The 18,154-nt window shown below is 37.3% G+C and overlaps 1 protein-coding gene across 8 annotated transcripts in view; it reads right to left on the bottom strand.

The window, feature by feature from the left end:
- Positions 1 to 18,154, bottom strand: part of DYM (dymeclin) — a 432,063-nt gene that overhangs the window by 193,628 nt on the left and 220,281 nt on the right. For all 8 annotated transcript variants that reach the window (XM_064379196.1, XM_012440797.3, XM_064379199.1 and 5 more), the window contains 2 exons: positions 15,453 to 15,566; positions 14,107 to 14,201 (listed from right to left, as the gene is read on the bottom strand). In XM_064379196.1, the coding sequence (XP_064235266.1) occupies positions 14,107 to 14,201; positions 15,453 to 15,566 (209 nt within the window). The remainder of the gene's footprint in view (positions 1 to 14,106; positions 14,202 to 15,452; positions 15,567 to 18,154) is intronic.

The raw sequence follows: 18,154 nt of genomic DNA, 5'->3' as shown, positions 1-18,154 counted from the left end.
CATAAAAAACACATTACCTAACAGTAATGCACTTAATGAAAAAACCCCTTTAGTCATTTGAAAAATACTGGTTCACTGAATTATGCAGATCTTCCAAATGTTGACACATTTCATCAAATAATATTTTTAAAAATCCACATTTACTAACATTATTGATGTTATAACAAAAGTCTAAATTATCAGGAAGTTGTGAAACTCATGATGCCAAATGTAAGTTTTTCAAAATCCTAATTTTGACTCGAAAACTTTTTTTATTGGCAACCAACACTGGCAGTTTCCTCTATGCCAAGACTGTCACATGTTCTTTTATGTAAAAATGCTATTCCATCAGAAGAGTGGCTAGTTCAGTTCACAACTCTGTCACACACCTGCTTTTCCTCAAGACAATCACTGGAACTCAGTATGGAGTAGAAGTGTACTACATGAGCTTTTACTGTTATCACAGAAAATATCAAAAAGACATATTCAAGGGTCAAGATTTATAACAACTAATAATTTTTACTATTCCACAAAGGACTTTTTCAGTGAAAATGGTTTTTATTTTACCACAAGTGTGGCTGGTTGTGGAAAATACAGTAAGTACTTGTACAGTTAGGCACCACTTGATTTATGCTGAGGGTCTCAGCAGTTTTACCCCAACTTTGCTATTGTATCATAGATGCAAATGTCAGCACAGCGGAAATGGCAAATGATGTCTTATTATAAAAGGCTTAGACTCCATGGACCCTCTGTGGCCCACAGAACACACTTTGAGAATCAATGCACAGAAGTGATCCAAGACTGCACAGAAACTTTATATAGTGGACATTCTACTCATTCACAACTGAGAACCTGAGTGTACGCATATAAGGTAGATGATGTCTGCCTATCCTGTTCAGTTTTATCAACGTCTGGTCTGCCAAAAAGAATACTTCTAGGCTAGGGTCGAACTTGGATTTCAATTTCAGCTCCACCACACTATTAGCTACTCGATCTTGGATAAGTTTCAGTCTCTCTGAGCCTGAACAGAAGAGGCTGTTTCATCTGTTAAACAGAAATTCTGTATTGTATAGATTGCTAGAGTTACAATTAAATAAGACAGGGGTCCATATAACACTGACTAGCAATATGAGTGATATAGAGGAAGGCCTGAACTGAATCAGACTCTAAATGACTTAAAACCAAAACTATGGCTAATTTCCATGTTTTGGAAGGTGGTGGTAACCTGATTCTATTTTTCTCTCTACCACTTGTAGAGGGACCAAATCATAAATGGATATTCATAAAAATGTATCTCTTTACATAATGCAATTCTGATAGATGAAATAATGTCAGGAATTGCTTCCAAATAATCCACAGTAGGGAGGAATATGTAGGGAAATAAATAAAATAAAGTTTGTCAAGAACTGGTATCTCCTGAAGGTAGGTGCTGAGAATCTAAAGTTTCATTATATAATTCTCTCCAAACATGTTTCCAATTTTTCAAATTAAAAAGGAAAAAACCAATCACTCATTTGAAAGCCTTCTAAATAATTATGCACTGACTGTAGTTAATTTAATGACATACAAATTCATAGACTCTACAATAAGTCACCTTCTACGCTGCGAGTTTGCAACCGTTTTCCCAGCACTATAACATGTACCACACATGTTCTTCAGGAACCTTTCTGCAAAGATGAGTCAGACGGGCTACCTGAAGTTACACGCTCCACTTGCTCTCACCCCACCCCACCAACTCACTCCAGCTGAGAACTGTTGATCTAATTTAAAGTAGTCTGGGCTGGGTGCAGTAGCTCACACCTGTAATCCCAGCACTTTGGGAGGCTGAGACAGGCAGATCACCTGAGGTCAGGAGTTTGAAACCAGCCTGGCCAACATGATAAATCCCTGTCTACTAAAAATGCAAAAATTAGCAAGGTATGGTGGTATGTGCCTGCAATCCCAGCTGCTTGGGCAGCTGAGGCAAGAGAATCACTTGAACCTGGGAGGCAGAGGTTACAGTGAGCTAAGATCATGCCACTGCACTCCAGCCTGGGCAATAACACAAGACTCTGAGTGTTAAAAAAAGAAAAAGAAAAAAAAGGAAATCATTGCTAGAACCAGTCCTTCTAGTTTCTCAGAGGACATACTTAGAATCTCAGTGATTCATTTAACACTCAATGACTCTAAATTGGAAATTCATAATGATACGAAGGTCTCCGATTGGCTTATGTAGTAAAATAATATCATTATGTGGTTATCAGGCAGTAAGCTACAACAGAGTTATACATACTTCTGAATTTCCAGGACTATAATGGGTTCATGAAAGTTTATTCAAGTAAAGAACAGACAAATGTTCTCATGCTTCTATATGATCTTCATGTTTGACTAATGAAGAAAGCAGGTACATTTTAGATTTTGTTTTTAAAAATCATTAACAGGAGTCTCACATTGGGTTTTTATAGTAATTTTTCTTAACCAGTGGACCTCAAACCCAGAAGACCTTGCAGATCTTTTAAACCAGGATTCCTAAGAAGGCAAAAGTTTTCTCATCAACTAACTTTTCTCCTACTCATTTAGAAGGTATTCACTACTATGACTATCTCCTTGGGAAAACTGAGGAAATCCTCTCATCTGGTTCTCTGTTGGACTTGATTCTCTTATGAACTCTGATTGGGAAAAGCTCCTAGACTATCTATCACAGGGTGTCTGAGACCCCACTGTCCACCCTCAAATCTTTCCAGTCAGTAACTACTGATAGTCAATGGGTTTTTAAAAACATGTCAACAGGGGGATCACATGTTTAGAAAGGTTGCCCCCAAGTAAAGTGTTATATGATATAGCCAAATACACAAATTACTTGTTTTTAATGTAAAACTTCAATTATAAGAAGCAGTGGCAATGGAAGTTTATAAAATACTGGTGCAGTGTTGTAGATGGAGCACAGATGTAGGTTTAAATATCAATGTTGTCACTTTCCACAGACAAATTACTTCTGTGATTTAGTTTCTTCATTATGAAATATAAATAATACTCATATTATTAGATAACACAAATAACCTATAGGATAGGGTCCAGTGTGTGTGTGACAGACACCAGCTTTGCAAAAGAACCAGCTTTGCAGAAGAAAGAAGGAAGGAGGAAGGATGAATGAGGAAGACCACCCGAAAACAGCCATGGCACACTGGTTCCTCCTTACCTATAGCCAGTAGATTTTAACCACTTGTTTTAGCTCAAGTATCAGAATTTCATCATTCATTCAAATACCTACTGGGCCAAGATGAACAAAACATGGTGCTGTGAGCCCCCTAACAAGGAAGATCTTTTTCTTTTGATAATTAAGGGGTGACTGCTATTCAGAAGATACTATTCTAACCACTTGACATGTATTAACTTATTTAGTCTTCACAGTGACCCTAGGAGAGTAGTCCCAGTTTGTAAATGAAGAAACTGAAGCACATTAAACAAATAAACAAATTTTAAATGCTCGGAAAACTCACAATACTTGTCACAGTGAGTTATCTATCTACCTTTTTAAAGCTAGCTTTCCCAAACTATTCTCTCGTCTCTCCTAAGGAAGCATTCTTTCTTCCCTTATTTGTCCTGTCTCTGGGACATCTGATTCAATATGTATTTACACTGGACACAGGAGCCATTTTAAATCTTTTTACCTTCGTTTATTCCCACTTCTCCTGTTAACACAACACTGTTTCTTTCTCTTGGAAAAGGTACTTTTTAAAAGTCCATAAAACACATGCAATTCATCAAGAAGGAAAATGCTTTATTAAGTCACTTTATTTTTCTTATCAGGACTTAGCATTTTATAACATATCAAATATCATGATTTTGTATAAAAGAGAGAGAGAGAGTGCCTCTTTTTGCTCTGTTCTGGGAAAAATACTAGGCTACAAACCTAGAATAATTGATTTTATTTCTGCTTCTGCAACAGTGTTCACTTGGACTGGCCACATAATAACTTGAGATTTTAATATTTCCATATGTAAAATGTGCAAATTTGCCTTAGATGATCTTTAAAGGTCCTTCTAAGTCTATAATTTTATGACTTGTAAACAAGGCTTTAGGGGTGCAGTTAATGACACTGACATCTGAGTTGAAGGTTCATTATGATACATGCACAAAGCAAAGAGGAATGAGGCCATTCCATCTTTTGCTTCTTCTAAGATATTTAAATGCAATGCATTAGCAACTGAGAGATAAAACCTAGAGCAGTATCAACTAGCTACCTTCATGAAACAGTGACAGGTTTTTCCAATGGCAACAGAAATTCATAACTAGGTAAGGAGCATTGGGAGACAATTCCCCATTCTCTCTCCTTTTGCACATCTTAAAAGCAGTGGCATTAGCAGCCTTGTGCTCCAGGCTATCTCTGCATGGATGCTTGTACAATGAACAGACTTGGAAGACAGAGATAGTGTCTCTTTCTAGAGCAGAGAGTAGTTTGCTATCAAATGCATTAAAGATATCTCCCTTGAAAGCAAAGGTTTGGCAGGTGTGCTTGAAGCCTATTATACAAGACTGGGGATTCCCAAGATCTGGGTTCTTCTCCTGTACTGCAACCAGTGGGTTGTCATGTTGCTCTGTGGGCATGGGAACCACACGAGAAAAGAATATTCTGGCTCCCACTACTCCTGTGAGTAATAATTTACAATAAAAATATAATAAGAGGACAATAACAAACTCTTCTTTGTCTCTGACCCATGAGTCTTCAGTGTCCTACTAGGATCCACAAAACCATAGCAGGTGAATTTGTTAGCTTGAAAGTAGGTAAAAATCTTACAACCTTCATAAAAATCTTACAACCTTCATAAAAATAGACAGGAATGGAGGCTTAATAATTCATGGCTATAACAAAGTGTGAACCACACTCAGTTACCTCTGTAACATGATGGTGACATTCAATAAAGCTCTATGAAAGTTAAAGTTTAATTTACTATATGGCAATTTTGTCCACAAAGGTCTTTACTTACAAGAAATAAAAAATCTGATAAACGTATGACATGCTTCTTTAAAGCTGACATTTTGAATGTGCCAGCAGTCTAAACTGAAATTAAACCAATTAGGAAGTTTTCATGTGTTCCATCAAGTCTGCCAAGATACCCTATTATACAATACTAGCAATTTTCTGAATAGGTAACAATTTTCTATTGGAAACTTATAAATTTTCAGAGGGGAGCTGTCTAAATGTTTTCAATGTAACTTCTTAAGAAAGGACTAAACTGAAAATGCAAACCTAGCTAGATTTCCCTGAAAAAAATTAGCTGCCTTCAAAGTACCACTGGCTGTAGGAAATACAGGAAGCCAGATTTTCAAGGCAAACATTCCTCCTTCCGTTCCTGGCTACCGCTATGCCAAGATCAAACAAGGATCAGCAAAGACCAAAGGAATGAAGAAACTGGAACCTTTTTATTGCCTGGGCATTGGGCAAGAGTAAGCTAATTCTATCTTGTAAAAAATGAAATCATATACAATTAAGAGAAGTATTTATACTGAAAGCCATTGCTCAGATCTTCTACCAATCTACAAACACATTATTATTAAAAACTTCTATCTATGTTCAGTGAGATCTTCATTTGCTTCGTTAGAAAAATATTTGGGGAATATAAGCAATTCAAAAATCCATTGGGCAGGGAATCAGAATCTAGAAATATTAGCAGAGACCAAGGAATTCTTTTGTAAAGATGTTATCCAGATTTATTTTTAGATTCAAAATATCTCAAAAATGTTATAATACTATAATAGAGAAAATAGAGATGCAAGACTTTACAAGCCATTATTAACTCTTACACCACTCAAATGAAGTAGGTATCATATCTCATTCAAGAGATGAACAAGAAGTTAAATAACTTACCAAGATTTTGGAAACAGAACTAAACTATTCATTACAACTCTTACTATGATCATTCCTTCCCTAAAGAAATAATTTCCTGACAACAGTGCTAAGAATAATATGAGGTCAAAATAAAATCAAAGTTTAAAAATACAAAACCAACTATAATACTTAATTTCTAGATACAACAAATGGCATTCGTCTGCAATAAAAACATGAGATATCTCAAATTAAAGAGGACTTCAGCAGTGGTCGGCACTCATAAGTATTTATTAAATTAAAAATAAAATTCAACATCAAGGATTAGATATAAAAAAATATTGTTGTCTCAGGCTAAGAGACATACAGTTCTTATCTTCTTTTCCATTATAATTTCCACATATCATGTATTATATAATACCTGAACACATCCATACCTGTCTCAAACATGTCAGTTCTAAAAAAAAGTGGAAAAGATCCTACTGTCTTTGCTACTATAACTTTAGGTACTTAGCTAGATTGGGAGGCAGGTGGAATCAGGGCTGGGGGGAAGCAAATTGAATGACCCCCAAGGGCACAGCTACCTTAGATTGTAGAGAACTATCTGTTTCAGATAAATCCCAGGAGTTTGGATCCATGGTCCCATGGTGAGTGAGTCACTCTCAGAAAGAATATTCTGCCATTCTTGAAGTGAGCCAAGCTTCTGATCTGGACAAACCTGAAACGGCCCGCTTACTAGCTGTGAAGAGTCAGTACCCTCGACTGTCTAAACCTCCAGACTTCTCCTAGCCTTAAATGTAACAAAAGAGAGATAAGTAGTGAGACATTGAGGATCACAGGTATAAATTTATCATTAAATGGACTTAAAAAAAAGGCAATATTTCTAAAAGATCATAACCATATATGTTACTATACTATATATATGAGTTGTGTGTGTGTATAATATAAATTCACTCCAACAAACAGGTTAATTTGCTTATTAATATTCCCTTTTAGGTTTGAGAAAAACATCCATGAAAACTTAATTCAATGGGAACAGAAATGAGGAAGCCTGTTGGGATAAGTTAATACTAATGAATTGTTTAAATGAGAGTTGGGGGAAAATTGTCTTTCTTTCTTTGATTCCATGGGCCTGAATGGTCTAAAGGATCTTATTTGCCCAAAATAGAGGAGCTGACCACAGAGTTCAATAACCAAATTGTATTTTGTAGTGTTCAGAAAAATGCTGGGTGACTAAAATACATGTCATCATGTGTGCAGGGCAGGAAAAGGCAGCTCACATAAAATGCCAGCATGAGACCGCACGGAAGTTGCACAGCTATACACTTAAAACCTAAAGTGTATACGCTCACTCCTGATGGCTGAGAAAAAGTGAAAGCATAAGACATGGATTTGAGAATTTTAAAATTCTTAAATTGCATGATTAAATTTTATCAAAAATAACTGTATTGGTCTCATAAAATTGTTTTAATGAAAACCTAATCTATATTTTGTATTACTTTATTCTCAAGAGGTGTGAAAAAAAAGCTTTCAGTAGTGTTTGGCACTGTCTAAAGCATCTTATGGACACCAGATCATCAACTTCACTAGCTTTAAGCAGCAGCAGATATCTGCAAAATATAGCCAGATGCTAATCAACTTGCATGAAGTCTCAGAATAGTGGGTGACAGAACTAAATTTAAATTCCAGATGCCAGTCCATCTTCTAGGAATCAGTCACCAAGTATTTATTAAAAGTCTATTATGTGCCTACAGAGAGCAACTCTCTATAAAGTAATGCAAAGAAATATAAAATAAGTATTTTATTTCCAATAATTATTACTGTGCTTAAGCAACAGGACTTGCAACTCCAGGCCAGGCCAGTATGTTCAAGTACCTACAATGGACAGGTCAAGACTCCGAAGTTCTCTTTCCCACATCTACTTCTGAAAGAAGCCCAGTAACCACAGCCAGATCTTCTAACATGTAACTTTCTCCTTTGCTGGGCCTTTCCTTCCTGCTCCAGCCCCAGTAACTAGCCCTTAGGCCAGAAACTGACAGTGACCCATGGGTCAACTATTTTCTAATTCCAGGCAACATTTATCCAGATTCAGAAGTAGAGCTATGAAAGGGCAAGGAACTATAATGATTCAGTAAAGTTGAAGCAGTGGGTATATGGCAAATGGCAATAGAAGATGAAGGGCAAAGGGCAGGGCCCAGACTACATCACTTTAAGAAAGGGTTTCTCAGCCTTGACACTACAGACATTCTGGGTTGGGTAATGCTTCCTTGTGGGGGCTGTTGTGTGCATTATAGAATGTTTAGAAACATCTCTGGCCTCTACCCACTAGATGTCAGTAGAAACCTCTTCCCCAGTTCTGGCAACAACAACAAAATCTCCACATATTGTCAAATGTCCCCTGGAGGGCAAAATCACCCCAGTGAAGAACACAGGTCAGATTTTTAACCTGATAACAATGGGAAGCCATTTAATGTTTTTAAGCAAAGGAAGCAATAAGATGAGACTTGCTTTTCAAATAAATACAGCAGTGTGCAAAGGCAAGTAGAGAGGCAAAAAGACCCACTCAGACTCCTGGCATAGTGTGGGTGAAGACAATATACATGTGAACCAAGACAGCAGCCATGGAGAAAGAAAAGAGCGTATACATGCAAATTACAATGGCAGAATTAGGTACAACTTCAGGGTCCAATAAGATAGAATTTGAGAGAAAGGGAGAAAAGTTACAGAACTGACTCGGCAATTTAAGTGACTATGGTGAGGGCCATTACCTAGGACAGGGAATTTAAAAGGAAAAGCAGATTTGAAGATGAGTTCAGTTTTAAACATGATGAAAGTCTGAAGTAAGTGTGGGATACCCAGGTAGTGAACCTAGCAGAGAGCTGGTGCTCAGCCAGCTAATGCTTACTCAGTGCAAATTACACGCGAGGCCCTTTACAAATGTCAACGCACTTCATCCTCACCATAATCCTTTGAGAATGCAGCTACTGCCGCTCCTATCTTACAGATGGGAAACTGCTGCACAGAGAAGGTAAAGAACATCATCGCCAAGATTCCACAGGTAGTAAAGTTCTGGAGCTGAGATCTCAAACCCCGGCATTCTGGCTCCAGAGCCTATGTCCTTATCCTTCACATTGTACTGTCAATCAGTACAGTGAAGGAGAAAGATCTAGATTATGAATTTAGATTTGGTTGGTGTTTCAGTTTTCACGCTGCTATAAACAACTGCCCAAGGCTGGTTGCAGTGGCTCATGTCTGTAATCCCAGCACTTTGGGAAGCCAAGGTGGGCGGAGGCCAGGAGTTCAAGACCAGCCTGGCCAACATGGTGAAACCCCATCTCTACTAAAAATACAAAAATTAGCCAGGCATGGTGGCATGCACCTATCTGTAATTCCAGCTACTTGGGAGGCTGAGGCAGAAGAATCACTTGAACCCAAGAGGCGGAGGCTGCAGTGAACTGAGACTGTGCCACTGCACTCCAGCCTGGCCAACAGAGTAAGGCTTGTCTCCAAAAAAAAAAAAAAAAAAAAAAAAAACTGCCTGAGACTGGGTAATTAATTTATAAAGGTAAGATGTTTAATTGACTCACAGTTCAGCACAGCTGGGGAGGCCTCAGGAAATTTTCAATCATGGTGGAAGGAGAAGCATGGCACGTTCTTCACAAGGTGACAGGGAGAAGAGTGGCAGAGCCAAAGGAGAAGAGCTCCTTATAAAACCATCAGATCTTGTGAGACTCACTATCAGGAGAACAGCATGGGAGAAAGTGCCCCATGATTCAATTACCTCCACCTGTTTTCTCCCTTGACATGTGGGGATTATGGGGATTACAATTCAAGATGAGATTTTGGGTGGGGACACTAAGTCTAACCACATCAGGTAATTTTCAGTATACAAATGACAGTAGGTAAAGTCATAGACATATATGTGATCTCCCAGAGAAAACGTGTAAAGACAGAAGAAAACAAGACAGAATGAGATACTAGCAAAAACTACCTGTTAAGCAAAGGGTAAAGGAGAAGCTAGAGGAAAGAGCCAGTGGAGGGACATGAGAGACGATAAGGGACAGTCTTAAGGGCTGGAAGTAAATGCTATCTTTCTAACCCACAGCAATCCCTTGCATAAAACCTACTCTTTATAAATGTCTTGAAATTGAACAATCTCATAATCCCAAATAATGAACACAGCAAATATCCACACTTACGGCACATTTAAAAGACTTACAAAGTTGAGCAAAACTCAAATTAGATCTCCGACTCTCCTAGAACACCAAGAGTCTGTGGAAGGTACATTGTCATTAAATATGAGCAACAGCCTAGGCACTGTAAGAAATCGTTCCTTACATTTACGTTCAGCTAAGGAGGCTTTTCAAAGCTTTATCCACATCCTTTCACAGCAAGGTAACATGTTACTCTGTTTTGCAATTTGCTAAAGATCATGGGAAATACTGACTCTTCTAAGTTTTGCAATTGACTAATATAAAATTGTGTAGTCTCCTCCTAAAAGAGGATATAGGAATCATGTATATGAAAACTGCTTACTTCTCACTTGAAGCAGTTACTAGAGCATCTCGTGAATTCTAAGTTGTACTGCTGTAATAATCCTTCTGGGTATCTAAACTGTTTTCATTATTTATCCCTTATCACACTTGAAATTTCTACACCCTAAAGACAAACATTTAGTAGAAAATGAGTTCCCTCAAAGTACAAAAAAGCTGGCCTCCATTTCTATCTCAAGACAACTGTTTTCTCAGGAAAGAACTCAAAGTGTTTTCTAAACTTTAATGTGGATACAAATCATCTGGGGATCTTGATAAAAAGAAGACTCTGATCCAGTAGGTCAGAAGCCATACCTAAATTCTGCTGTTCCAACAAGCTCCCTCCTGCATGAACACAAAGCTCTGGTCTACACCAGCTACTTAAATGTGGTCCTTGAACAAGAAAAGTGCTGGAAGCACATGGGAGCTGGACAGAACCAGAACTACACTGCCCTCAGTGTGACAAACAGAACATGATACTATCATCTGCTCAAACAGGTGACTCTAGAAATTTACCTTAAATTCTTTTCTTCAAAATCCATTTAAAAACTCATTCAATCACACTTTCTTTCTTGTTGTTAAGAAAAGACCTTTTCTTTCCATTCCTTTCTATTATTTTTAACTGTGAGTCCAACCCTTAAGCCCCTCCACAGTATGGCCCCAGCTGTTTCTTTCAGGCTTCTCACCTGTAATCCCCATAGAGGTCACAGCATGCCAGTTCCAGGAAACTAGCTATTTTTTAGATACAAATCATGCTCTCTCACCATATCCCCTCTTGTGTTGCTTCGGTTTGTTGTAGTTGATGATTTCTGTATCAGGCCAGTCTCTATTATCTATCATGTCATCTTTCTCTAGTCACCCTGCCTAATCTTTCAATGAGAAATGTTCTCGCCATTCTTGGAAGCAGCCATTCACCTCCACTACATAGCAAATTTCCTTTCATTATAGTATTAACATATAATAATATATATTTCATATAACATTCTGATGTATAAAAGATCCTTGTATCTTATATATACAAGGATGGGTCCTGGTCTTATTCCTGTTACTGAATTGCAAGCTACTTGAGGGCAGGAATCTTTCTTTCTTATTTTAATACTTCTTGCGTTGCTTAAAGTAGTTCTGTACTCATATTATGCTAACTAAAAATCTATTAAAATGAAGTAAAGCACTACTCATTATTGATGATAAACAATCTAAATATTCTCAAATCACAAATCTAAACAATGTTTCTTATATCTTCAAATATGATTGGTTTCTTTTCTTTTTTGTTATTGTACTTTAAGTTCTGGGATACATGTACACAACATGCAGGTTTGTTATATAGGTATACACGTGCCATGGTGGTTAGCTGTATCCATCACCCCTTCATCTACATCAGGTATTTTTCCTAATGCTATCCCTCCCCTAGCTCCCCATGCCCCAACAGGCTCCAGTGTGTGATGTTCCCCTCTGTGTGTCCACGTGTTCTCACTGTTCAACACCCATCTATGAGTGAGAATCTGCAGTGTCTGGTTTTCTGTTCTTGTGTCAGTTTGCTGAGAATGATGTTTTCCAGCTTCATCCATGTCCCTGCAAAGGACATGAACTCATTCCTTCTTATGGCTGCATAGTATTCCATGGTGTATATGTGCCACATTTTCTTTATCCAGTCTATCATTGATGGGTATCTGGGTTGGTTCCAAGTCTTTGCTATTGTGAACAGTGCCAGAATAAACATATGTGTGCATGTGTCTTTATAATAGAATGATTTATAATCCTTTGAGTATATACCCAGTAATGGATTGCTGGGTCAAATGGTATTTTGATTTTTAGATCCTTGAGGAATCACCACACTGTCTTCCACAATGGTTGAACTAATTTACATTCCTAGTGTAAGTTTTATTTTCTACTTTTGTCATTTTAGATTAAAAATTGGGTACAGTGTTTTAATATGCATTTTTCCCAGCTAGAACATTTTTTGAATCTCAGAAATATTTAATTGTGCTTAATGTCTTTTATCAGAACTTAAATTCTCAACCAGCTAATTTGGCATTTTCATATTGAACAGGCCAAATGTTCGTTTATCATCTGAGAAAAGTTAATTGTGTAATGAAATCTTCATGAAACCATTATAAAATTGCACATAAACAGTGAGAAAAAGAGCCTACACAGCAGCACGGAAATCATTAACTCTGTTACAGTGAAATAAAGCCTGGTGACAAAGGTTAACTTCTGGAAACTAAAGGCTCTTCAGAATACCTGAAAAACTCCAAGGTGGGAGGAGAATGCTCTGTTTACTGTACATCATGAAGTTCACATTAGTTCAACGTCAGCTAAGCAGATGACATAGCAAGTACAAACCCCGAAAACAATCTAACGGAATGTAGTAAGACCAGACATAAATTAAATTGTGAGTCAATGCAAAATATCCTCTACTAAATTCTGAAGATAAACAGACAAAATAACTTAATTGTGAGTAACTTAAAAATGAGCCCAGGTCAATCAACATCTAACCAAGGAATAGAATGTGAGATCAGAGCTTAAAAGTGATATGGAGTTGTGATCACCACCAATGACTGTTAAAGAAAACTGAATGTTCAAAACCACATGACCAGGCTAAGGCAGGAGGAGCCCTTGAGCCCAGGAGTTTGAGCTTTCAGTGAGCTGTGATTGCTCCATTGCACTCCTCCAGCCTGGTTGACAGAGTGAAATCCTGTCTCTTAAAAAAAACAAAACAAGAAAAACCCTGCATTGCCCTAAAAGCAAGAATTCAAGGGAACAATATAGCTTCACTTAGGTTCTATTTGAGAGCTGCTTGGACAATACTGAGCATCCTACAGGAAGGAAAAAAGTACCCCCATATGTTAAAAAAGCCCAGCAATGATATTCACATATGACTGGTTAGTTAGCTTTCCTATTCTTAAAAGTCATGTCTTTGGTAATGGGAGGTTTTCTGGCTGACAGAATAATGGCCCCCTCAAATGTCCACATCCTAATCCCCTGAACTTGTGAATACAACCTTACACGGCAAAAGGGACATTGTGATTGATTCTGACCTTGAGATGGGAAGATAATCCTGGATCAAGAAGGGACCAGGAAATCACAAGAGTCTTCAACTTGGAAGAGGGAACCACAAGAAGAAGTGAGAGTGATGAGGTATGAGAAGGACTCAACAACCTACTGTTGCTGGCTTTGATAACAGAGGAAGGGGCCATGAGCCAAGGAATGCAGGCAGCCTTCAACAGCTAGAAGAGGCATGGTAGCAGATTCTCCTTCACAGCCTCCAGACAGAAATGCAGCTCTGTTTCAATTTTAGCCTAGTGAGACCCACAGTGGACCTCTAAGTTGTAGAATTTTAAGATGACCAATTTGTGCTTTTAGCCACTAATTTGTAGTGATTTGTTATGGCAACAATAGGAAACTAATATATGGCTGAACTGCTATAAAAATTGTCTAAAACACACACAGATAACTCCTTAAAAGTACAGTGTGATGCTCTATAAAATGCTCATCAAATATATTAATATTTAATTTGCATGACTGCTCCTCTGTAAAAAACTATCAACATTACACTTAAAATTACATTTTATAAGAAGACTGAACACAAATACAATTAACTTTAATCAAAAAGTTAGGTTAGAAAACAAAACAGAACAAGATATTTTCAACCAAACAAGAAGGTGGTAAAAATTAAGTAGGAAAATTTGACATTCCTCACAGGTAACATTTAAAAAGGAACTACCATAATGTCTGTCTTAATAGCTCAGCCAGAGGCAAATCAGTATTTCTTTTAAAGTTCATATTTACCTGATGATCCTCTGGGCAGCATACTGATGGAGAGAACGAAACTGTGCCGACATATTTGCTAAAGCTGCCAAACAATTTGTGTGAAGGTACTTGTCCTGTGAGGAAACAGAAAGCGTAAAACATACAATCTCTATATTTTAACCAAGGTTAACTTAACTATTAATAGAAGCAAATGTAAACTCCATTGTCACTGATTTTAGTAAGCTCAGATCCACAATCTCTTTTTTCTAATTCTAAATCCATAAAGCACTGGAAATTCAAAGTTTTTTCACAACACAAAAAATGATGATGTTCCTGGTAGTCTTCACTATTCCCTCCATGGTGAATATTGAAATATTCTGCTACAGAAATATAATGTTTAATTACAGCATGCTACTTAAGACCCTAATGGTTACACATAGTAGAGTACATAAACTATAATTATCTTTCTAAAACTTCTGCTTTCTAAAATATAGCTGGCTCCTAGGGTTTCAGATAAAAAACATGAATGTGTATCTACAATAGCCCTACAGAGGAAAATAACTGAAAATGGGCTGGGAGCCGTGGCTCATGCCTATAATCCCAACACTTTGGGAGGATCACTTCAGGACAGAAGTTCAAAACCAATTCAAGACCAGTCTGGGTAATATGGCAAGACTTTGGCTATACAAAAAAAAAAAAAAAAGAGCCAGGTGTGGTGGCACATGCCTGTAGTCCTAGCTCCTCAGGAGGGTGAGGCAGGAGGATCACTTAAGCCCAGGGGTTGGAGGTTACAGTGAACTATGATTGTGCCACTGCACTCCAGTGCAGCCTAGGCTGGGGTACAGTGGCACAATCATAGCTCAAAAAAAAAAATTCCATTTCTCTTAGTTATGAATTTTGTACACTGCTTCTCTTTAACAATGTATTTCTGTTGACCAGAACTGAAATTTGCCCCCGGGTTCTGTGACTAGAATCCACCTGAAATTTTTCTTTTATTCTTTAAAATACTCTCTCTCTTCTGCTTTTCTTTCTCATTTGAATTCAAATTTTTTTGTGCTCATATCTTCTCGTACTTTGTTATTTGTTGCTATTAAAAGGCAAATCGGTATTATTGGCCAAATAACATACAATAGCTTTTATCTAAATCTTTTGCACTGCTTGTTTTCTATTTCATGTAAAATATCTCTAATCATACAAACCATTCAATATTAAGAAAAAGACCTTATGTTACATTAGGATCATGTAATACAGTGACTATACACTGATCTGTATTTTCTACCATGTCATGAGAATTTTAGCACCCTAAAAATTGGGATTGATTTAAACTATTGTCTTAAACTATTGTACTGTATGAAAAAAGATAGAACAGCAGCTGGAATACTTACTCTCGTCCTAGTCATGTTGTACTGAATGGTTCTTATTACCACCAGGATCAGGAGACTCCCCAAGGAGATTTCAGTTAAAACTCGTTCTGAATACCAAGTAATATTCTTTAGTATCTGTAATAGGGAACAGAAGTTTAAGTAAAAACTGAATGTTTTACAGACAAAAGAATTACTCCATGTCCGCAATTTTTGATAAACCATGACTTTGCTCTGAAGCTGAGTTTAGTGGCACAGAGAGAGGTCACAAAAGCAAATGATCCAGATCTTCAAGGAGAGATGCTCCAGTGTTCTGCCATGGCTATGGAGAGCAGGCAGTTCTGGCACACACCTCCATGCTTAAGTAAGCAAGAACTTTTTTCTAAGTTAAGACATTTCCACTGTAGATTTGTAACCTGGGGATGAGAGACAGAGACAGAGACACAGAGACAGAGACAGGGAGGGAGAGAGACAGAGACAGGCAGGCAGGCAGTCAGGTACAAATACTGGGGAGCACACCAGCCAAATCTGGGCTGCCACAAAGAAAGAGGTAAAATGGGCAAAAAAAACAAAAAACAAAACCAACAGGCTCAGCTGAGCACTAGAAGTCCCTAATGTTCTCTTCCATTACGGTTAATCCTGTATCCTTTCTCTATGACTCAAGGAGAGTCACTGTGCCATATTATTCTCTATCTATGCATGAAAAAGAAGAGACTTCTGGGCTGATGCTTGCCTTCTCCCTAAAGAAGATGGACATCTCCACAGAGCACGGCAGACTCCTCACCACCCACAACTGAGTGGGAATACCCACCACTTTGCAAAACAAGTTAGTCTAGACTTGTGTTTATAACTACAGATGAGCAACAAAACCACCAAGAAAGTGAAGACAGTCAACAGCTTAAGAAAGTGATATGCTGAACCTAATCAAGACTCTCCTCTAATTACCAGTGCACATGAAATACAGAGGACAGAACACGTTAAATACCATGATGATACGTAACCAGCTAAAGACAAATGCAGGGAATCCTACTAAACAGATAACCCAGTTTCTTCAACAAGGGATTAAAAAAAAGCTGGGATAGGGAAAGAGTACTATAGATTTATGACTCTTAAGAACTAAATACAGTAGATGTTGGAATCTGATTCAAACAAATCAACTACAGAAGACATTTTAAAGATAGTAAGAGATAATAAATTATTAGGAAGAATTTAAAAATTACTGTTAATTTTGTTGAATGTACTAATGGCATTATATATTTTTTAAAATCCATACTTACTGAAAGAACATACTAAAATGTTTAGACATGAAAATACATGGAAGACTTATTTTAAAAAATAGAATGTAGATGACAGGGAGATGGATGCAGCAAACCATCACAGCATGTGTAAACCTATGTAACAATCCTACACGAACTGCACATGTACCCCAGAACTTAAAGAATAATTAAAATAAAAAGGAATTTAAAAATATTTTAAGGTAGAAAAAAATAGAAATCAAAATGTAAAAGATAGTGAGGCTAAGGTAGGTGGATGAAAGAACAGCAGTGTTAATAATTACACAAAGATCCATGCTACTATTTTCTCCAATTATGTTTAAGTTTCATAGTGTTCATAATCAAAACTTTATCAAGTATATAAATAAATAATAAAGTGTGAAACTGAACAGGCAGAACAAACAGATCTCCAATTAAACAGAGAGGATTTAGGAAGCTGGAATTTTTTTAAAAAAATTCTAATTAACAGAGGCCTTGGAAGTAACATCACACATCTACAACCATCTGATATTTGACAAACCGGACACAAGCAACGGGGAAAGGATTCCCTGTTTAACAAATGGTGTTGGGAAAACTGGCTAGCTTTGTGCAGAAAGCTGAAACTGGACCCCCCTTCCTTACACCTTATACATAAATTAACTCCAGATGGATTAAAGATTTAAACATAAGACCTAACACCATAAAAACTCTAGAAAAAAATCTAGGCAACACCATTCAGGACACAGGCATAAGCAAGGACTTCATGACTAAAACACCAAAAGCAATGGCAACAAAAGCCAATAGACAAATGGGATCTAATTAAGAGCTTCTGCACAGCAAAAGAAACAATCGTTAGAGTGAACCGGCAACCAAACAGAATGGGAAAAAATTTTTGCAAGCTACCCATCTAACAAAGGGCTATTATCTAGAATCTACAAAGAACTAAAACAAATTTACAAGAAAAAAACAAACAACTCCATCAAAAAGTGGGCAAAAGATATGAACAGACATTTTTCAAAAGAAGACATTTATGCAGCCAACAAACATGAAAAAATGCTCATCGCCATTGGTCATCACATTGAGATACCATCTCACACCAGTTAGAATGGCAATCATTAAAAAATCTGGAGACAAATGCTGGAGAAGATGTGGAGAAATAGGAACACTTTTACACTGTTGTTGGGAGTGTAAATTAGTTCAACCATTGTGGAAGACAGTGTGGCGATTCCTCAAGGATCTAGAACTAGAAATACCATTTGACCTGCAATCCCATTACTGGGTATGTACTCAAAGGACTATAAATCATTCTATTATAAAGACACATGCACACATATGTTCACTGCAGCATTGTTTACAATAGAAAAGACCTGGAACCAACCCAAATGCCCATCAATGATAGACTGAATAAAGAAAATGTGGCACATATACACCATGGAATAGTATGCAGCCATAAAAAAAGGATGAGTTCATGTC

The sequence above is a fragment of the Aotus nancymaae genome, unplaced genomic scaffold, assembly GCF_030222135.1.
Source record: "Aotus nancymaae isolate 86718 unplaced genomic scaffold, 86718_ANA_hifiasm-v0.15.2.pri h1tg000020l, whole genome shotgun sequence".
NCBI lineage: Eukaryota > Metazoa > Chordata > Mammalia > Primates > Aotidae > Aotus > Aotus nancymaae.
Note: the sequence above shows the minus strand (reverse complement) of the source record. Positions and strands in the feature narration are given on the sequence as shown.